Source organism: Gekko japonicus, unplaced genomic scaffold (genome assembly GCF_001447785.1).
Source record: "Gekko japonicus isolate JY-2015 unplaced genomic scaffold, Gekko_japonicus_V1.1 scaffold1007, whole genome shotgun sequence".
In the NCBI taxonomy this organism is placed as follows: Eukaryota; Metazoa; Chordata; class Lepidosauria; order Squamata; family Gekkonidae; genus Gekko; species Gekko japonicus.
In genome coordinates this window covers 468,896-491,665 of record NW_015177038.1, presented here as the reverse complement: position 1 = coordinate 491,665, position 22,770 = coordinate 468,896, and the positions used below count along the sequence as shown (strand labels likewise).

General features: G+C 44.5%; 1 protein-coding gene across 1 annotated transcript in view; it reads right to left on the bottom strand.

Moving 5' to 3' along the window:
• Positions 1-286: 286 nt before the first annotated feature.
• The window catches only part of LOC107124516 (L-amino-acid oxidase-like), a 32,307-nt gene continuing 9,823 nt past the window's right edge, over positions 287-22,770 (bottom strand). The window contains exons 2-7 of the mRNA XM_015427997.1: positions 17,893-18,107; positions 15,572-15,684; positions 11,529-11,730; positions 8,869-8,937; positions 2,602-2,735; positions 287-1,094 (exon numbers count right to left, since the gene is read on the bottom strand). Coding sequence (XP_015283483.1) covers positions 302-1,094; positions 2,602-2,735; positions 8,869-8,937; positions 11,529-11,730; positions 15,572-15,684; positions 17,893-18,107 — 1,526 coding nt within the window. The 3' untranslated portion in view covers positions 287-301. The remainder of the gene's footprint in view (positions 1,095-2,601; positions 2,736-8,868; positions 8,938-11,528; positions 11,731-15,571; positions 15,685-17,892; positions 18,108-22,770) is intronic.

Here is a 22,770-nt window from a genome sequence, read left to right as displayed (position 1 = left end):
GAGAGAGAGAGAAAAAAAAATGATACGTACACATATACTTTTACAAAGACTACTTCATTGCTGTGTTACAGAAACATGGGAGTGTTCTGAATCTCTGTGTGTGTCTTATTTGGAAGCTGGAGCGGAAAGGTTCTCTTTCTGTGGCAAAGTAGGATCCCCTTTGGCAAGAGGGTGCTTGCTTTGGATCACATTTTGTTTCGTTGCCACCTGCAAACACCACAGGAAAACTTGACTTAGACTGGGTCGAAGTTCTCAACAGATATTTATTCTCTTGCAGATCTGTTGTAAAAGTTAATTTTTCTTAGTTGGTTTGATGACCTGGGAGTGCTTCCCCACACAAGAAATTGATAGCTCTTGCTGCTCTCAGTCCTGTCCCCATTGCACTATCTATCCAACCATGGTACACAGTGGTGTGCTCCCCAGCGAAATAGAGTCTACCTTCTGGCTTGCGAAGAGGTTGAATATACTCTGTATACTGGTAGGGGGTGAACCGAGTGATGCCAGTCATGGCGTACGGATCCAGGCTCCATCGTTTTATCACTGAGGAGCTACAGATACTTTGTATCTCTTCTTTAGGCAGCTGATGGATGACTGAGAGGTCATCCAGGATGACATTAATGATGTCTTCTTGGCTGAGGGGCAAGAAAAAATCAGAGTCACCGCTGTTGACATAGGAAGCCAAGAGAACCCCAAAGCCGCTGGAGAAATTATGGGCAATGTAGTTGGTGAATCGGGATGGACGATCGGTGACAGACATCCCGCCACGAATGCCATCAGCTTCCCAGAACTTCTTGGAGCAACCAAGGAAGACCTTGGTGGCGCTCCTGTAGGTGACGGCTCGCAAGGCATCTGATTTGTCCAGTGAGAGGGGTGGATCAAAATCGATGCGCCGGGTGGCCTTTGTTGTAGGGGTGAGGATGGCGTAGTCGGCCGTCACACTTGACAATGATTGGTTCAGTGTTTTATATACTGCAGTAACAGTGCCGTTCCTTTGTTTTATCCTGACCACTCTGGCATTCAAGAACACCCGTTCTGAAATGGTTTTGTAAATGGCTCTTGGCAGTAGATCAATGCCTCCTGATATTTCATCATAGCTGCAAGACAAAAGAAAACTCGAATAAACAGGTTGGAAATAGACAGAGGGGCCTCTTCACAATACTTCCCGCCCTACACTAGTGTGCTCTAGAGGCAAGACCTCTTCACCGCCTTGAGAGAAGGAACTGTTATTGAAATCGTAGGCCTCTGCTGTGGGAAAGTAGGAAGTCCTCTAATATCAGTTAAGTCTGCCCCGGGCAGAACAATCACTTTCTTATGGACTTTATGGAAAATATAATCTCAGTTTTTCGCAGGACCTCCTGAATATCTAATTACTGAATGATGTTTTTTTACATTGCATGGGTTTTTTTGTTTTGTTTTTTGTTGTTGTTTGTTATGGCTCTTGGGGCTCGTTTGGATCCAACGCAATGGAGAGTTGTTCAGTGAAAAACCTTATGTACCAGCCTTCAGATTTATCTGGGGCTCTTGATGATAACAGCCCGGATAGCTCTATATTAAAAAGGTAAAGGTTTCCCTTGCTCGAAAGCCAGTTGAATCTGACTCTAGAGGGCAGTGCTCATCTCAGTTTCCAAGCTGAAGAGCCAGTGCTGTCTGAAGACTTCTCCATGGTCATGTGGCCGGCATGACTAAACACCAAGGCCCACGGAATGCTGTTACCTTCCCACTGAAGCAGTACCTATTTATCTACTTGCAATTTCTTGTTTTTGAACTACTAGGTTGGCAGGAGCTGGGGCCAGAGACGGGAGCTCACTCCATCACGCAACCCCACCACTCCAGCTCCCCTGGAGAAAATGGCTGCTCTGAAGGGTGGACTCTATGGCCTTAAATAGTCAATAAAGTGGCCCATATTTATCCCAACACTGAGTACATTTTTTTCTTTCTAAGTGGGAGTGGGGGGGGAATCAACCCCTGTGAGGTAGGCTGGCTCCGGATCACCCAATGAGCTGATTGGCCCAAGATCACCCAATGAGTTTCAGGGTTTCAGGAACAATCTGAACCTCCCATCACTCTGTTCAAAGTCCAGCACACTAGCTACTACCCCTCCTAACTGCCATGCATTTATGTCTGTAGTGTAGATGAAGTTAGGAAAGGGAAGAAACTCATGTCTGTGAAGAAATTCACTGCTGTACACTGTTCCCAAACTGAGTGGGACCCTATGTAAATTAATCAGAGTGAGGTAAAAAGTACACAGATTCATAGAAATACGAAGGCAAAGCAGCTTCCCAGCCTCTGTCCTATCCATATCATGATAACTCTTGATAGGTTAAAACTTTCAATTCGGAACCAGACGTTCAGGGTACCGTGGGTACCATTTTGGGGTGTAGAAAGGTGGGCCTACAAATATTGCAAATAAATAAATAAATCTCTATGGTAAAGATGTCTTGTTCTTGGTGAATTGATTTATATTGGCTTCAATAAGGGTTTTCTTGGACATGTGCCATATAATTGCAGCACTGGAAATTGCTCACCAAGTCCGAATGACTAAGTTTTCTGTCAGCTAGGATTAATCCTTCCCAGTTTCCCCAGCAAGGTGCATTTGCTTACCCCTTGAAAAAACTGGAGATTTCCGCTTTCAAACTTTCAATGAAGGACTGGTAATAACCGGCATCATGGTTTAGCAAGTCTCCAATCATCTGGACAGCTCCTTGGCTCATGTTTCCCACCTCGATTAAATATTGCTGTTAAAGGAAAAGAGAGTCCCAGGTCTGATGAGTGTCCAAGTCATTTTTCACATGAGATTTAACCAAACAGTATGCATGATGTATGCAGAATTGCAGATACTTAATTACATTGATTTTGCCAAGCAAGCACCAAATTTAATATCTAAGAGGGAACTTGAGATGGGAACAAACTGGAAATCCCCCAGCTACCAAAATCTCCTCCCTTAAGGATTCCATAAGCTTTCAGGGACTTCAACAAGTCAATTCCCTCAAATTCTTTCCATTGCTTTCCTATTTAACTGACTCTCAATTGCTTCCAACGTTGTTATTATTATTAACAAAGTTTTTACCCCACCTTTCTGTGTGGGGTCTGAACAAAATCCTGCGAGGCATGCCCAGGTCAAAGTTCAGGCTCCCCAGGTCAAAGTTCAAGTTCTCACCGGGAGATTGCCGGGAGATTGGTTTGGCAAAAAGCATAGGGTTTTCTGATTCTGCATGAGCTGCTAAATTACTCTAAGAACATAATGAATTACAGAGAGCACAAAAGCTTTGCAACATTCAAAGATAATCTGGCTGTGAGAAGAACATTCTGTGTTTCTAGTAGAAGCTCCTAAAAAGTAACAATTTCACTGTGCAAAGTGTAGGCTTGTTTTTCCCTCTAAAATAAAACACTGCGCAGCCTGTCAGCTCGGAACAGTTTGGTACAGAGAGAGACAGACAGAGAGACAGAGCTGGTCTGCAGCTTCAAGAAATCTTTGTGTGTTGTGTCGTGATTGAACCCTACTAAAAGTCAACATTTCTGTCCCTGTAGGATCACCAAGGTGGCTAACAAATTAAAACATACAAATTAAAATATTATCTTAAAACCATTAAAACCAGCACACAAATACATCATTCAAACAAGTTAAAACCAGAGCTAAACATTACAAAAGATAAAAACAAGGGATAAAACAATGGGGAGGATGGAGAGAACACTGAGGGAATGCCAAGTGAAAAAAAGATTATGCTGCACCTAGAACAATCTGGAATTAGGAGGCCATTTCCCCCCTGTTGGTTCATTTCCAAAATAGTATTTTTCTGTATATCTGGAGAGAGCCCTATGCAGAAATCCATGTCTTGTTTATGGATGGCCCTGGTTTCATTGTTTTTATGATTGTCATGAACCATCCAGTTTATTAGCGATATACAATATGGCATCCCAAGTTTTTTAACTTTTAGGAATTTGTTTTTAAATGACAACTTATAGTTGTTGTGGCTTTGAAGGACAGTTTGAGAATATATTACCAGTGGGGAAATCTCAGCCAGATGAGGGATAAGCAGATCTTTGGATGAAAACAGATATCATATTCTTAGAACCTCACACTTGGAAGGAACATGACCATGTTTGTTTGTCTGCCTGCCTGCCTGCCTGCCTGCCTGCCTGTATGTGTGCATAAAGATACTTGATGTTGTGTATTGAGATTCTTGGTACCCAGGGGTCATTTCCTGTAGGAGTGCACAGGAGTGAAGCTCCGCCAGTAAAGAGCCCAGGGTAGCGGGCACATGCAACAAGCCACCCCCCTGCTTCCAGCAGCCCTCAGTCAGAGCAAGAAGCAGTCCAGTGGCACCTTTAAGACCAAGTTTTATTCAGGTACAAGCTCTCCCTCCTCTGCGAGGACAGATCTGCACGTCCCTCAATAGTTAGCAATCCAAAACAGTCCAGTGGAGCCTGAGCGGTGGGAGTTGCCTTCTGACACACTTCCGGTGATGTCATGGGGTGTGGCATACGCAAATGAGTTATGCTAATGAGTTATGCTAATGAGCTCCTGAATCTCTTTTTCTACAAAATGACCCCTATTGGTACCACTGGACAAGTGTTTCAAATGCTGCAGTCCGCTTAGAGGCTGGCTTGGTTATGGTGGAGGCAAGATTGTGGATTGCTGCCTTTCATTACTGGTTAAAACTGATTTTTTTACCCACTGGCCTTTCCCATACTATGATGCAAGATAACTTTGTTCCTTTATGGCGAAAAAATATAGAAGATAAACTGTTCTGTTATGGTTTTTCAAAACAGTTTATACTGTCTTTGGGACATGATCAGGCTAGATCTGTTGTAAAACAAAGATTATTAGATGTGGAATGACAGATGGACGTGAGCAGGATTAGGAGCCCTGTATTTGATGTAGGTACACTTAACAAGATAGTTTTGAGACCTTATATCAACTATTTAGATATCAGCAATCATAGAAGAATTTTTACCCTACTACGATACAACGCCTTACCCTCAGCCATAATGGAGGCCAGATTTACTAGATCATTGAAGAAAAGTTGTATATGTGGGATGGGAACTGATGAAACATTGGAACATGTAATTTTCGATTTTATTATATATCATAATATTAGGGAAGTTTTGATTAAGCCTATAGTTAACTCCTTTCCAGGTTGTAATAGAAGGATACTTTTGTCAATTATGCTGGCAGGAGATAATCAAAAGCTGACCAGGATAGTTGCCAAATTTGGTTGGTTGGCATACCAAACTAGGAAAGAGAAAAAGTACAGATAGGCCTAAATCTAATTTCTGATCTTAAATATCGATTTTATCATTTCTGTATTTTAAAGTTTTTAGATTCCTATTTATAATTTTAAATGCCATTTAATATTTTATTTTTATTGTGCCATTTTATAATTTTATTGTTCCCTTATCTGTACTTATTTGTTTTCTATTATACTGGTCCATGACTGTAATAAAGAATTGTTGTTGGTACCACTGGACTACGTAAGGATTGCTATTTCCCTGGCCCTGAGACTATTATTCCACTTAACAAATCTCATTTCTTATTTCACATTTCCTCATAATTCTTCCCAAATTCCCAAATGGCACTTCCTCATTTAGTCACAGATTCTTTTTTAATGAGTGTGTAAGTCATTTTGTTAGAAATGGTATTTATTTGCTTCAGACAGTGTTAAACTTAGGCCAGCAGCTTGATTGGCAAAGAAGAAAGGGGTGGTGAAAGGAAGGTCACTTCCTAACGTTGGTTGGCACCAACGATGTGGTGAAATGCAGTCGTAAGGTCCTGGAGGAGAAATTTAGGCTGCTGGGGAGGAAACTTAGGTCCAGGACCTCCAAGGTAGCCTTCTCAGAAGTGCTACCTGTTCCACTCGCAGGGCTGGAGAGACAGGCACAGATCAGGAGTCTCAATGCGTGGATGAGACGATGGTGTAGGGGGGAAGGTTTCACGTTTGTTAGGCACTGGGATGCTTTTTGGAACAAGAGGGAGCTGTACAGGCGAGGCGGTCTCCACTTTTCCCAAGAAGGAACCAGGCTGCTGGCGCTTAAAATCAAAAAGGTGGCAGAGCAGTTTTTAAACAGAATATTGGGGGAAAGCCGACAGGAGATGAAAAGTCTCTGGTTTGGGTTGGCTCATCTCAGAGAGATGAGGGGGTACCTGTTGCTTTTCTACAGGGAGGTGGATTGAAATTGTCCACTGAGACCATGGCTAGTGACATGGACTGCCTGACAAGGTCTCGAGATAGCAAGAGGAAGGTTGCAGGCTTAACTTGTATGGGAAATTATAGCTGTTTCTATACAAATTCTAGAAGTGTCCTAGGGAGTTGGAGTGCTTGGTGTTGGAGGGAAAAATAGACATTGTGGGTATTTCAGAAACTTGGTGGGATGAGGAAAATCAATGGGATAGAGTGATTCCCGGTTATATATTATATCGGAAGGATAGGGGGGGAAGGGTTGGAGGTGGGGTGGCTCTGTATGTCAGAGAGGGTATAAAGTCCAGAAAGATCGAGAGGCTAAGAGAATTGGATTCGCTTCTTGAAGTTCTGTGGGTTGAAATAGGGGGGCCAAAAGGAAACTTAACACTGGGAGTTTGTTATCGCCCACCGGATCAAAAGATAGAGGAGGATTATAAAATGATGAATGAATTAAAGATAGCAGCTAGACAAAAACACTGTGTCGTAATAGGTGATTTTAACTACCCACACATTGATTGGGTCAATATGTGTTCTAGTCGAGAGAAAGAGATTGAGTTTCTAGACACTCTAAATGACTGTGCTATGGAGCAGATGGTCATGGAACCTACCAGGGGAGAGGCGATCCTTGATTTGGTCCTAAGTAACACTCAAGACCTGGTGAGAGATGTAAAAGTGATTGCACCGCTTGGGAACAGTGATCATAATGTTGTTGAGTTCAACATTTGTACAAATAGGGAATTGGCCAAAAAGACTCACACAACCACTTTTAACTTTAAAAGGGGTAATTTTTCTGATATGAGGGGACATGTGGGGAGGAAACTGAAGGGAAAAGTAGAAAGGGTCAAAACCATTGGGGAAGCTTGGAAACTGTTTAAAACTACAATTCTAGAAGCTCAAATAAAATATATTCCGCAGGTTAGGAAAGGCACAAACAGGTATAAGAAAAAGCCTACATGGTTAACAAACAAAGTAATGGAAGCTGTAAAAGGTAAAAAGGATTCCTTTAAGCGGTGGAAAGCTAGTCACAGTGAGGCTGATAAAACAGAACACAGGCTATGGCAAATAAAATGCAAGTCTGTGGTCAGGCATGCAAAAAGGGAATATGAGGAGCATATAGCAAAAAATGTAAAGACCAACAATAAAACTTTCTTCAAATACATTAGAAACAGGAAACCAGCCAGGGAGGCAGTGGGGCCCTTGGATGACCAAGGGGTAAAAGGAGTACTGAAGGATGATAGGGAAATGGCTGAGAAGCTAAATGCATTTTTTGCCTCCGGGTCCCCACACCTTAAAAAGGATATTATAGCTTTGGAAAAAGTACAGAAAAGGGCAACTCGAATGATAAAAAGGTTGGAACACTTTCCCTATGAGGAAAGGTTAAAGCGCTTAGGGCGCTTTAGCTTGGAGACTGAGGGGTGACATGATTGAGGTTTATAAGATTATGCATGGGATAGAGCAGGTAGAGAAAGAGGTACTTTTCTCCCTTTCTCACAGTACAAGAACTCGTGGGCACTCAATGAATTTGCTGAGTGGTCGGGTTAGAATGAATAAAAGGAAGTACTTCTTCACCCAAAGAGTGATTAACACATGGAATTCACTGCCACAGGAAGTGGTGGCGGCTACAAGCATGGACGGTTTCAAAAGGGAATCAGATAAGCATATGGAGCAGAGGTCCATCAGTGGCTATTAGCCACAAGGTATAGATAGGGGCTCTGGGGCAAGTGATGCTCTGTCTTCTTGGTGCTTTGGGGGGGGGCAACAGTGGGAGGGCTTCTGGTGTACTGGCCCCACTGGAGGACCTCCTGATGGCACCTGGTATTTTTGGCCACTGTGTGACACAGAGTGTTGGACTGGATGGGCCTTTGGCCTGATCCAACATTGGCGTCTCTTATGTTCTTATGTCTATTCTGAAGTGGATGTAGACTACATATTCACACAGAAACATGTGCATACAAGGTCGCAGAGCCATTGGGCCATCAGTATCAGGACTGTGTATTCTGATTGGCTGTGGTTCTTGAGGGTCTCAGGTGGAGAAAGGTCTTTCCCAACTGAGGTTCTTTAGAGATACTGAGGACAGCAGTTAGGACCAGCTGCCTGAGCCACATGTGTGGCACCAATAGTGCACAGCACAGCAGTGCCTTTTTGCATTACGAAGTTCAAAGGATGTACTGCCAAACATAGTCACCTCCAACACCCATTATATCAAGCCACAAATATTGGTGGGATTCAAATTTCAATACCCATTTTTTGTCACTTTTGTGCCATAATGGAGCAATTTTCTGATGCACTTTCAAATTAAGCTGTCTTCTTCAACCCATGGCATGCACCCTGCCATTGAGCCGTGCCCTCTCCCCAGAATATGTGGTGGATCCTTCTCTTTGGGCATAGTATTTTGTCTGTGATTTTGAACTCTAGTCCTTTTCTTCTCAAAGTGAGAAGCATATTCCCTAGAACAACAGGCAGGCTCTCCATCCCATTGGACATAAAGTTCTCAAAAGCTGTTGACTTATCCAATCAAAACCACCGCTTTTTCTATTTCAAAACAAATCAATAAACACCTATTTTGGACTTGATTCTGGAGAAGGGCTCCATGTATGGCATAAGTATTCCCCACTGCACTCTCATTCTCCATGGCTGGTTCTTTGCACTTCAAAAGTTAGAACTGTAGCTTTTGGGAGACTTCCTTTACCTTGGTTGAGTAGGGGTCATATTTTTTAAACACGTGGCTGCAGTTCGTCCTCTGCACCTCTTCTACAACCTGGGGGGAACATCAAGAAAAAGTCAGACTCAAAAGAAAAGATAATGTTAAGGAGTAAAGGAGTATGTGTATGATTCCCCGGAGACAAACTGACTAGCAAGAGTCAGGAATATATGAATTTACCCCAAATGACTTTACCCCTTTCAAACCCTTCAGGAGGATCCAACCAGTGGGCATCCCCCCCCTCCCGAATGGCTATGAGTGTAGGAGGTATGACTTGCCATATGGGAACTAGAGATCTAGACTTCAGAGATCAGTCCCCCCGGAGAAAATGGCTGCTTGGAGGATGGGCTCCATGGCATTATGCCCCGCTGAGGTCCCTCCCCTCTCAAACCCTGCTGTCCCCAGGCTCTGTTACCAGAGGCATCCATTTTGGACTATGTTATGAGTTATGCTTATGAACATAAACTTAACACAGAGCGGGCTAGTGAAGAAACTATGGAACACAGGGTTCAACCAGGGGACAAGCAAAGACAATGCCAGCTGCATAGGATGATCATCACCTAGCCAGCAAGGTCTCCAGAGTCGTTAAGCTCTTTATGTATACAAACATTAAGGTTGATCACCACCCCGAAGCTCATCAAGCCTAGCCCAGACCGAATGTCTTCACCTGACAAGCTTAACAAAAGAAGTCCTCCCGTGCCAGACTAACAATAAAAGTCCATTCCACATAGCAACCATCACGTCAGCGCTACTGGTGACACAGCACGTACCTCTCGCCCCCGCCTAGACACCTCCCCTTTAGTTAATCGATAGATTGGAAATTGACCCCATAGCCAATCACTGACCTTAGGGGTCGGGCTACCTAGTAATCTGTTTGAGCCCACCCCCTCCCCTCGCAGCCGAGCCCTTAAAACATCTTGCACAGAGCCAAGAGACCTACCTACCCTCCTTCATACCAACGACCTCTCTCTGTCTGCTAAAACCTCTCTTGTCCCACTTGCTATACCAAACTCCCGATTACCGCTTCGCCTTAGTCTGCAGCTAAGGTCAATCCACGTGTTCCCGGCTGGTCTGGATTCACGTGTTTTCTACCCCATTTTCCACCCCTTCCGCCCTCCCATCCCGCTGGAAGTTTTCGGAGCTGAGCCACGCTATTTGGTAAATATAACCCACCAACGATACTCCTGCTCATGCGACTGTGCTGATATCTTACTTGTTTTCTTAGTTCTTGTATGCCTGTGTGGTTTTTATTATCACTCTTGTGTGGTTGAACTATATATTCAGTAAAGAAAGATTTATTTTAACTTTTGTTTCGCCTCTTCATTGAAACGTAACGGCTTAGCCCATCCTGCGTATACATTGATCAAGATCCCGATTAATAAACTGTTCCAATTGCCTCTCCTAAAGAGCAATTCGGCTAACAGCTCCACCCCCAGAATCTCCAGTAATTCCCCCAGCCTGGAGTTGGCAACCCTAGGGGGTGTGTACCAGATTGTAAGATTTGGTCTTTAAGGGATTGTAGATGACCCAGTCCTTGGCGAGGGATTTGATCTAGACTGGCTGTTGGCGCCTTCCAACTCTATGGCTTTACAGTTAAGAGTTTTGTTATAAAACAGGTACAGAAGAAATCCAAACCAAGCAAGCGAAACGGTCTGTGAGAAGAAAGGTAGCTGGTGCTAGGCATGTAAAGGGAGGGCCATCCATTAGGATGTGGAGGCAGGACTTCAGTTTATGGCCTGCCAGGGCTTGAAGCCATGGTGTTGCCAGCTTGCCCACCTGGTTCTGCAGCCAGCCCTGAGGAGGCCCAGCACCAAAACTGCACCAACTGCCGCCTTGCCTCTGAAGCTGGGGGTAAGCCCCGTGTCCTGCTCTCTTCTCCACTGAGGGGCTGCTGCCCTGCCCTCCTATTCCACCTTTGCAGTGGTTGTAGTACAGCTCTTAAGAGCTCCAATCCAGCTCCAGCTCTGCACAAGAACTTTAAGGCCAAAGTGTACTCTCACTTTCAGGAATCTGAAATAAATTGGGATTATAAATCTAGATGGGAGGGGGATAGGTGGGACATGGAGATCTCCTGGAATTACAACTGATCTCCCGATGACAGTGATCTGTCCCCCTGGAGAATATACCGTAGCTGCTTTGGACTCTATGGCGTATCTGGTTTGTGGCCCCTCCCCAAACTCCACCCTCCCTAGACACCTCTTTTCTCTGATGACATATTTGCTGGAATTGGTGTAATACAGAGTAAAAGAACACTATTATCACAGACAAAATGACATTAGTTCAAATGTGGAAGCATCAAGTAACTCTAGAAAAATACAGTGATTAGGTAGTGTTTGGTCTGTAATGACTGAACCTGATCTTCTTTTATGACACTCTGGAATCAGTACATTCCAGTGAACATAATAGAGAAGGTGGTACTAGAATGTCTTTAATAATGTATTTAATCACTTTTTTGAGATTGTTTCCTGTGAATAATTCTGCATTGCTATATTCTCTACTATGATTATGATGGCTGAATCTACTTTGACGTAATTTTCTAAGCTTTTATGGATTCTTAATATTGTGGATACTGTATACACATTTATATTTATAAGAATGCTTTATTATTTATCTATTTATTCTTTTAAAATATTTTAAAAGATCCAGACCTTTTTGACGGCATGACGATATAACTGCCCAGCAGATTTGCCTTCTTCTTCCGGTTTCAGGTGATATCCCAAGATGCTGGGCTTTTCTCTGACTTCCCAGGCTCTCTTTCTGATGTTGTTTACAAAATACCAGGTATTTGGATCATACTGAACGAATTCAGACAGCTTCAGGCCAAACTTCTTTATGTATTCACGGACAATCCTGAGAGGAGAAAGAAGGAAATCATGAACCAAAGCCGAAAGATTAGAAAGATACAAAACTCTGAGCATTTAGTACCAAGTTGAAAAGCTGAATTTTGAGTGACAGGACTATGAGGCAGATAAGAGGGAGCTTCTCTATCTCCCCCCCCCCCATGGATAGTGCAAACACAGGTCACTCAAGTGGCAATGGTAACAACATAAGAGAAGCCAATGCTGGATCAGGCCAATGGCCCATCCAGTCCAATACTCTGTCACACAGTGGCCAAAAATACCAGGTGCCATCAGGAACTCTACCTGTGGAGCCAGGACACTAGAAGCCTTCCCACTGTCCCCCCCCCCCCAAGCACCAAGAATACAGAGCATCACTTGTCCCAGACCTAGAGTTCCTACCTATACCATGTGGCTAATAGCCACGGATGGACCTCTGCTCCATATGTTTATCCATACCCCTCGTTGGGACTAGGGTATTCTCCTAATGAGATGGTATTTGTTAGGAAGCTGCCTGGAGTTCTGGAATTGTTAATAGTGAACTGGAAAAGGTTTTGGGCCTCAGAGATGCCCCAGCCTGCCACAGAGTATTTTTCAAATCTACAAAGGGGTCTTGCAGAGTGTAAGACAAACAGCTCATGAGGTGATGGTGGAGGACAGGCAAAAGCAGAAATGGTATTCTGATAAATCAGCCAGGTCCAGGCAGCTACAGGAGGGAGACCTGGCTTTGTTGCTGAAACCAGAAGGCGTGAGGAAATTCGATCTGAGGTGGAGTGGGCCATTCAAAGTACTGAAAAGCTGTGGTGATGGAAATTATCAAGTGGAGGATTCAGAAAGAGGGACCTTGTTGGTGCACATTAATTTAAATTGTTTTGTCAGTCGTAAGGTACAGCTATTGTTAGGGGAAATTGGATTTAGGAAGATTTTGACATCCCTGATTTAGTGGCAGAGAATGGAAAGAAAGAGGGACTGGGAAATATTCCTATTAATGAGACGTTGACAGCAGAACAGCAAAGGCAATTGAAAGATGTGTTGCAAGACTTTGCAACCCTGTTCACAAATCGCCCAGGGAGAACTGATCTAATCAGTCATGATTTAGATACAGGGGAGCATCCACCGATCAAGTGCAATCCATATCCCATCAGAGGGCCAATCAGGGAGCTAGTGAGGAAGGAGATACAGAAAATGCTTAAGATGAGAGTCATAGAGCCTAGCACTTCGGAGTGGATCAGTAATCTTGTAATAGTTCCTAAAAAGAAGCTACTTGAAGGAGACCCCCCCCAGAATACCAATTGTGTGTAGATTATAGAAGGTTAAACCAATTGTGTAAAACCGATCAATATCCAGCACCAAATCGAGAAGAGGTCCTGGAAAGGATTGTGAATGCATAGTATATCATAACTTGGATCTCACATCTGGGTTTTGGCAGTTACCGCTAATGGAAAGAGCTAGGGATAGAACAGCTTTTTCATGTTTTATGGGTAAATTCCATTTCACTTGCTCCCATTTGGAATCAACTCTGCCAGTAAGATGTTCAAGAGATCAATGGACAAGGTGCTACAGGGATTAGATTTCTCAGGAAGCTACCAGGATGATATTGCAGTGACCAGTTAATCCTGGTCACAGCATTTAGACCATCTAAGAGTCGTATTACAAGAATTCAAGAGGCAGGATTAACTATTAAGCCTTCAAAATGCCAAATAGCCAATAGCTCAGTTGTGTACTTGGACCACCAATTAGGGAGAGGGAAGATAGTGCCACACACAGCAAAATTAGATGTCATTGTTAATTGTCCAATTCCAACCACCAAGAAGCAGGTGCTGAATTTCCTAGGGGTGTGTGGATTCTATAGGAGATTTATTTCTAACTTCTCACATCATACAGCACCAGCCACCAATTTATGTAAAAAAAGGATATGTGGGAGAGTGCCCTGGACACCTGAGTGTCAAAGAGCTTTCAACACACTAAAGAGGAGGCTTGTAAAAGCCCCAGTCCTCAAACCACCAGACTATTCCCAGGAGTTCATCATGCACACTGATGCCAGCCGGTATGGCTTGGGTGTGGTTCTATGGCAGAAAGGGCAAGATGATTGCCTCCATCTGGTAGTATGCCTGAGTCGCAAGCTATTGCCCAGGGAGCAGAAATACAGTGTTATTGAGCAGGAAGCCTTGGGAGTAGTATGGGGGTTAAATAAGCATAAGACATATTTGAGGGGGGCACACTTTCAGATGGAGACATTTCACAGTCCATTGGTCTTCATCCACAAGATGAAAGAGACTAATGCCAGGATTTTGAGATGGGCATTATCCCTACAAGATTTTTCATTTGATGTTAAATATATTAAGGGAAAAGAAAATGTATTAGCTGACTCCCTCTCAAGGTGTTTTGCTGAAGTAGAATAAAATGATAAGACAACGCCTAGCTGATAAGATGGGGAATAACATGAATTGTTTTGAACTTATGTCTTCTTTGTTTTCTCTCAAAGAAAGTGAGATGGATGTTCACTCTCTTTCTGCGTGGGTGTGTGTGTAAGGAAGAGACCTGTTTGTGTGTAAGCAGCAACACCGAAGAACTGAATGAGGGTAGGAGGGAAAGGATCGACCTTGCAAGTCATTGTAGGAACTGTCCAGTTCTTGGCTTCGCAAGAGCTGCACAGCTGAGATATCTTCATTAACAGATGGACTGGATAGAAGGATGGGTAGCGTCCTAACAGGTCCTTCCAAGGATAAAAGCCAAAGGGGGGCGGGGGCAGCAAAAAGCACACGTCTTTTGGGCAGGATTTTCCCTACCTTTTGGAGTTTATTTATTTATTTTATTACATTTATACTCCGCCCTCCCCGCAAGCGGGCTCAGGGCGGCTTACATAGGCACAACAGTGCAATAAAATACAACACGATTAAAACAATTTAGGCACCCAAAGTGCGATAAAATTACACAGTTAACCACTTAAAACACAATTAAATCTTACAGAATGCATCGGTGATTAAAATACTCACTCATTGTTATATATCACAGTGAGATCAGACGAACGGGGCGTGCTATGGGCCAAGATGTTCCGGATGGCTAATCAGCCCACCCTGACGGCACTGCTCTGCAGTACACGGGAGCTCATTCCACCAGGTAGGAGCCGCCACCAAAAAGGACCTGGCCCTTGTGGCAGCAAGCCTGGCCTCTTTAGGTCCTGGGGTCACTAGGCGGTGTTGTGACCCCGACCGAAGTGCTCTTTGGGGCCTGTATGGGGAAAGGCGGTCCCTCATGTATGCTGGACCCTGGCCATGTTTGAATAAGTTTCAGCTGATTTTAATGAGTATTTGTATTTTGGCAACCATTGAAGTACGTTGAATTTTCCTTTGTTCATCTAATTATTGTTAATCAAGATTGCCTTGCCTTTTCTTTTATAATAAAAGTACTTTTGCCTGATTTACTGAACTGGACTGTACAGCCTGAAGCCAACTATCCTGATAGAGAACCCAAGGCCTGCATCATACACATATGCTGTCTTAGTCCTTCCTTTGGAGTGCATAATTAGGGTTGCCGAGGTTATGAAATCCTTGGAGATTTGGAGGGTGAAGCCTGTGGGGAGTAGGATTTGGGAAGGGGAGGGACTTCAGCAGGGAATGATGTCATAGAGTCCACCTTCCAGAGCAGCCATGTTCTCCAAAGGAACTGATCTCTGTAGTCTGCAGGTCAGTTGTAATTCAGGGTCCCATCCTAGTGCATATCAATACCAAGATAATAGATCTCTTCTGCACAAGCTTGGCAAACAATAAAGAAAAGAGCAATAGTAGAAGAGCAGGAGAGGGTTTATGACTGTTAGTTGATCAGATGAGGAGTGTGGTTACCTCATGTCTTACCTGTGCTCCTTAGGCAAACGCATAGGCCCCAGATCTGCATACCAGCCTTCCTTTTGATTTCTGTAAGTCTCCGCTCGTCCTCCCACCCGCCCGCTGGCTTCAAGAACTGTTACCTGAAGCCAAAGAAGAAAACATTTACTTCCTTGACAGCTCTCACTCTTGGGCACTGTTGTGTACCCAGTGAGACCGTGCACGCGGTCGGGTCTGCACGTGGCCATGCAAAGGGCCCAACCTTCACTTCCAAGAGACAATAGCCTGAACAGATCCTAGCGCACACCTATCAGATGGCTAGGATCCGAGAAGGGACCTATGGGACTTGGGTGCACTGTAAATAGCCTATCACGGTTGTGGGTGTGTGTTTGGGTGTGGTTTGCTACGGGGATATAAGCCGGCCTGTGGCCCGGCTACTGGATCTCAAGTTCTCCTTTTGAATAATAAAGTATGAGCTGAAATCACTCTGCTATGCCTCAGTCTCAGTACTTTATAGGCACATTTCCATCATCTGGAGACAATTAGGGAGGACAGGTTGTCTCCTTAAACTGATGTAACGGCGTCTGGCTGACAGCATTGTTTGGCTGCATTGGTTCTTTTCTCTCTATACCGTATGTCCTGGGAATAGAGGTTCTCACATTGCATCTTCAGCTCTCATTCCCTGTCCTTCCCTCACTCTTGGGTCTCCCTCTCAGAAACAGGCACAGCGGATGAAATGGTACAGCTGTGACTGGACTGTACCAAGTCAGCTGCAACCCCCTTCCCCAAGCTGGATCAGTCTGCAGTGAATGGGGGTGTGACGGACTGCACCTTAAAAACTCATAAGTGCTGTATAGACTGTGAAGAGTTAATGCCTCACAGAGCCAGAGAGCCTTGAGTGACAGGGTGCTCAAACAAATTTGATTGGTTAGCGTCAGTTGAGCAGAAGAAGTTGGGAACTGATTGCTGAAGAGAATACAGTTTGAATGTAGCCCTGACTTTGGAAAGTTTAGCTCTGACTGAAAACAGTTTCATACTGACTGAGGACAGGGAAGTTGGGCAAGGAGGAGTGGCAGGATTGATGAAGACCTCCATTTGGGCCAGAAAAAAGGATAGATCTTTTAGTTAGATAAAAGACTCCCTGCCCAGTTGGAAAGGAATATAGCTCTAAAGAGTGGAGTGATTAGAGAAGGAATTTGGGTACTTGGTAGTGTATCCATGCCTTCTGAAACCTGAAGAGTCAGATGAACTCAAGAAACTGTACTGGAGTGTTTAGAATTAATTACCTCAGAGTTATATTTGATTCAGCTCAGACATTTTACCCCAGATTTCACCTGACCTTTTCTCCTCTACGTTGAATAAAATATTTATTTTTGAACTTTAAAAAAAGCCTTGTGTGCCATTTTCAGAAGTTTAAGAGGGTGATATTGTCTCTTCCCTCAAGTTCCTGTGCCAAGCCAGCAGCAAAATACAATTAAGTCACAGGGTGGGACAGCCACAGATCTTCAGCAAAGAAGGGAAGAGGAAAAAATAGAGGGAAAACCAAGTATCTAAGTGAGGGAACAGGGCTAGGTTGTCATAGGGGGAATGAACCTTTTCTGGTCAAGCTATTTTCCTTACCTCAAACAACCTCCTGGAACTATATGACTCCTTGGGGAAAACTTATAGGAAACACACATAACTTCTGTAAGCAAATCCAGTAGCACCTTAGAGACCAACAAGATTTTGGGGGCATGACCTTTTCTGAGTCAAAGGTCCCTCTGTCAACTTCTGTGTTTCCCTTAGTGAGTCATAGCAGGTTGGTGTGTATGTGTGTTGAGGTCACGAATCACACAACAGCACAAGAGACGGCTTCACTCTGAAATGGGCCTCCATGATGGCTGAGAGCCATTGTGGTGCTGTTGTTAGAGTGTCATACTAGGATCTGGGAGACCCAGGTTCAAATCTCTACTCTGCCATGGAATCTCGCTGGGTGACCTTGGGCCAGTCACACACTCAGCCTAACCTACCTCACAGGATTTTTGTGAGGATAAAATGGAGGAGAGGAGAATGATGTAAGTTATTTTGGGTCCCCACTGGAGAGAAAGGCGGGTTATAAATAAAGCAAATAAACAAGTATTTCTCAAGAGAAATGTCTCAAAGGTTCATTCATGGATTTCCCACTGACTTGTCCAATTTGATGCTTAGCAACAGGGACGATTTACTCTTTTGATCCCGCCCTCTTCTCTTTTCCTGGCTGACTCAACTCACGATAGCATGAATTTAGGGCAAACAAATAACATGCAATAATTATTTTGGCTGTTGTTATTTTTCCTTGAGAAAAGTGGCCACAAGTTCAGTCAGGGCCTTACCTTGTGCCCTGCCTCTGTGAGTACATGGGCTGCGCTGAGTCCTGCCATCCCTGCACCCACGATCAGCACATGCTTACGGTGCATTGGCTTCTTCAGCCCATACTTGGCTATCTCTAGGAATTCTTCATAACCTGGATCTCTGAAGCATTTTGCCAGTGGGCTTTCTTGGCCGCTGCAGCTTAGAAGTGTGACTAAGAACCACAGCGAGGAGAGCACTGGGATAGAGCAACAAATACAGAAATTAAAACACAATGAAATTGGTTTTAGTTGTACATTTTCCTCTTTGCCCGCTTCCAGCGGATTCCTTGTTGTCCATGGCCAGTTCAGCATTAAAAAGAACAACAGCAAAACCTCTTCATGCAGCATATACTTGATGGGATTTGCTGTTGTGATGGCTATTACCATACCATAATCAGCTTTTAAAAAGGGGATTAAGCATACGCATGGAGAACAGGTCTATCAGTTCCTACTAGACATGAGGACTGAATGGAACTTCCACATTCACAGGCAGTCCAACTTTGAATTAAGGTGGCCAACATCCAGGTTGGGCCTGGAATTCTCCCATAATTACAATTGATTTCCACTACAAAGATCAGTTCTTCTGAAGGAAACAGAGTGGCCAAACTCCAGGGAGTAGTTGGAGATCCCCCACTATCACAACCAGAGGTCATTTCGGGGGGGGGATCACGGGGGATCGCAGTTCCCCCGGGTAAGGTGTGGGGGGCGGGGGCACACGACGAAGCCACACCCCCTGCTTCTGGCCGCCCCGCTTCCGGCCCTCATTCAGCCAGGAGGAGGCAGGAGAAGAGGGAGGGTAAGTTGCTTCCTCCCCGTCTCTCCCCACCCCTGCTGGCCTGGGGCCAGGGAGGGCCTTGGCGGGGCTTCCTCGCACTCCCGCCGGCCTTGCAGGTCCACTGTCGGGCCTTATGATGTCAGGGGGTGTGGCATATGCTAATGAGTTATGCTAATGAGTTCCCGTAGCTCTTTTTCTACGAAAAACTGATCTCCAGGTGATTGAGATCAGTTCACCTGGAACAAACAAACAACCTTTATTGGCATAACAACCGTATTATAACAGGGAGGAAACAGTCTGAATAGTCAAGGCCCTGTCTGCTTATACGTTGCTCGCCTCCTAGCTGCAAGGTACACAAATTTGGCCACAGTTTCAATCACAATTTGGTTCCGAGTAGATAATAAAAAATAATTTTGCATCCATCAGATTTCCCTGCTTGCTCTCTCAACAAGGGATCAATAAGTGTGGAACATATAGCAAGTTAATAAGTACAGAACAAAAAAAAATGTTCAAGGCTCTCTATGTCCCACTGATTTAGGGCTGCAAAGTCCCCCCGGGGAGTGGGGATTCCCCCACTCTAAGGGCCCTCTATCCACCAGTCCAGATCTGGCCGTTGAGGGGAACCCCACCCCCAAGTGGCCAGATTGGGCCAACATGCCTGGCGTAATGACATAGCTTGGAAGTGACACCATCATGCTGGGCACTTCACCGGGCGATGCTCTGGCAATCAGCCTGAAAACTCTATGGTACCATAGAGTTTTCTGGCCAATTGCCAGAGCGTTGCTCGGCGATGTGCCCAGCGTGATGGCGTCACTTCCGGGCTATGTCATCACAGCACGTGCATGCTATGCACGTGCGCGAATGTCCCGGCCAGGGACCCCAACTTCCCCGCTAAACAAAGGTAAGCATTTGGCAACCCTACACCGATTATGTGTGCATAGCCTGTTAGCGTATGGTATTTTATGAAATCTCCCATAGAGAACCGCAGAGTGTAGCACATTGAAATGGGCTAATGAATAAGCTCTGCTATAGTGGGGGGCTGTTAAATGGGTTGAATACTCTGGCAGCACATATACTAAAATTTGAACAAAACAGAGAAGATTAGCATGGCCCTGTGCAGTTCACTTGGGGAAAATGACTGCTTTGCAAGGTGGATTCTATGGCATTGTACCCTATTGAAGTCCCTCCCCTCACCAAACCCTGCCCTCCTCAGGCTCCTCCCCCCAAATCTCCAGGTATTTCCCAATCTAGAACTGTCAACCCTAGAAGGAAATGGCAACTTCAGAGGGTAGACTCTATGATATATCATAGATTCTATACATAATCTCTTCCCAGATTCCCCCCCATCCACAGGCACTGCCCCCAGGTCTCAAAAAAATTTCCTCAGGTGGACTTGGCAACCCTACTGAATATCAGTATTTGGGGGAGGGACAGTAGGCAAGTCTCTTGCCTGCTTGTCCTACTGCCAGAGGTCATTTCGGGGGGGGATCACGGGGGATCGCAGTTCCCCCGGGTGAGGTGCAGGGGGCGTGGCACATGACGAAGCCCCGCCCCCTGCTTCTGGCCGCCCCGCTTCCAGCCCTCATTCAGCCAGGAGGAGGCAGGAGAAGAGGGAGGGTAAGTTGCTTCCTCCCCGCCTCTCCCCACCCCTGCCTGCCTGGGGCCAGGGAGGGCCTTAGCGGGGCTTCCTCGCACTCCCGCCGGCCTTGCAGGTCCACCGCTGGGCCCCTGATGTCAGGGGGTGTGGCATATGCTAATGAGTTATGCTAATGAGTTCCCTTAGCTCTTTTTCTACGAAACGACCCCTGCCTACTGCAGCGTTTTTGTCAACCACCTGGGAAAAAATGTCCTGCCCCATTAAGAGAGGCTTAATAGAATGCTCTTTACTTCAGTTTTTCTCCATGCCTGTTGGCAACCTTTTGCAGGAATTTTAGTTTAAATGTTTAAAAAGTGTAGCTTAACGCCATTCTTATTTCATCACTAAACCTTATGACAGTGCTCTGTAATGGACAGTGCAGATCCACTCTCACCTCTGCTGAATGAAATATAGCCCGTTCATAATAAACACCTATTTCATATACGAGCAGTCTAGTCCCGACATGTCCCTGCTGTCTCTTTCAAGCAATCTAAGGGAAAGCAATAGTTCTGCTGATCTCTTTCTGTTTAATCTTAGCATTATCTAGATTCATTTTCAATGGACATAAAGTCGGAACAACTAATTGATGAACAGAGTGATCCTTAAAATATCTTTGAAAATTAATCCCAGACCTAGCATATTCAGAACAGTGTGCTAACAGACAGGTAGGAATATTACTAGAGTGAAATATCAATAAAAAGCATTCAAAACGTAATGGACCAGGGATTCATTCAACCTCGATAAGATCAATAGAGGATGGTCTGGTTTTGAGAAAAATGCTAGATGTTTCCTAGCATACCATCTAGTGGACCAGTTAATATATCTCCCTTGGTAGGGAAAAATGTTGGCAACCACACATTTTGGTTCATAGATAAGAGAAGCACTCTCAGTCTTCTTATTGGCTGCAGATACAGGAGTTTAAGACTCTCGCACAGTCATCTTCCCTTTGGCTTCTCAGGTTCTTTTGTTGATTAGAAAGTTCCTTTAAGGGAGAGTCATTCATTCCAGACCTTGAAAAGTAAGCTGTTATCTTGTCAAGCTTCTCGTAAATTAGCTGTAGTGTCTTAGCTATTAAGTTTGTTTGGGTTGCCAATAAAGACAAATCTTCAGGCTTGCTAGGCTGACATACTGGAGATGGAGAGTGGTGATCATGAGTGCTATTGTTTAAAATCAGAGACTGTTCCAAAGAAAGGGTGGTGTCCTCCTCCTGGTGAGCAAGGCAGGCAAATCTATTAGGGTCAAAATAGTCCTCCAATCTTGTTTGTTTGCTCACTGAGATATCACATTCTTTCTCAAAGGGATAGGATTGTTTCTTTCCCATATCAAATCCTAATCCCAATATTTGCTTTCCAAATGAAAACTTTTGTGGACCTTTGCGGGCCTTTGCAAGTGTTTGCTGTACTACGGTTTCACCGTTCCAGCGCTAATTATTTGCTGCACCTGGTTGCTGCACCTGGATCTCAACTTGCTACTTTAAAGGAGAGCTTCTTTATTCAATATTGTGATAAAGAAGTAAAATTATCATCCAGAGATTCTGTTGTTATAGATAGTGTTGTACCATGAATAATCCAGCTACAGTAGCAAGCAGCAAGCTTTAGAAGCTCCAAGACGCCGACATACTCTTAGCTTCTCGCTTGTTAGTTAAACAATTAGATAAGGAAGTAAACTTATCAACCCAGTGTGCTGGTAAGTATAATTTCAGTGTGCGCTTCAAGGAGGATAGATCACTTCTCCATATAAATCCTATTCAAATATTCAAAAATTCAAGAATTCCATAAAACATGTATAAAGAATTATAATTTATCTTTACAGTCTTTCAAAATTCTTTTTAGATGGTATCTTACCCCAGCAAAGCTTTCACATATAGTCCCATCACAATCACCACAATGCTGGAAACGTGGCTCTAAAGGCACTTTTTGTCACAACTGGTGGGATTGCCCCTATGTAACAGATTTTTGGGAAAAGATCTTATTGAAAATTAGATTTTTAACAGGATATTTACTACCAAAAGATCCTGCTCTTATTATCTAAAATGTATGGGACTTTTTTGTCCCAATGTGCAGTGGCATAAGAACATAAGAGAACATAAGAGATGCCAATGTTGGATCAGGCCAAAGGCCCATCCAGTCCAACACTCTGTGTCACACAGTGGCCAGAAATACCAGGTGCCATCAGGAGGTCCACCAGTAAGCGCCAGCAGCCTGGTTCCTTCTCGGGACAAGTGGAGACCGTCTCGCCTGTACAGCTCCCTCTTGTTCGAAAAAGTATCCCAGTGCCTAACAAACCTGAACCCTTCCCCCCTACACCATCGTCTCATCCACGCATTGAGACTCCTGATCAGAGGATGGCTCTCTAACAGCTCTGGCTGGCTTGCTGGCTCTTGCCCTAGCCAGGGCCGGCCCCAGCTTATTTTGCACCCTAGGCGAGGATCCCTTCTGGCGCCCCCCCC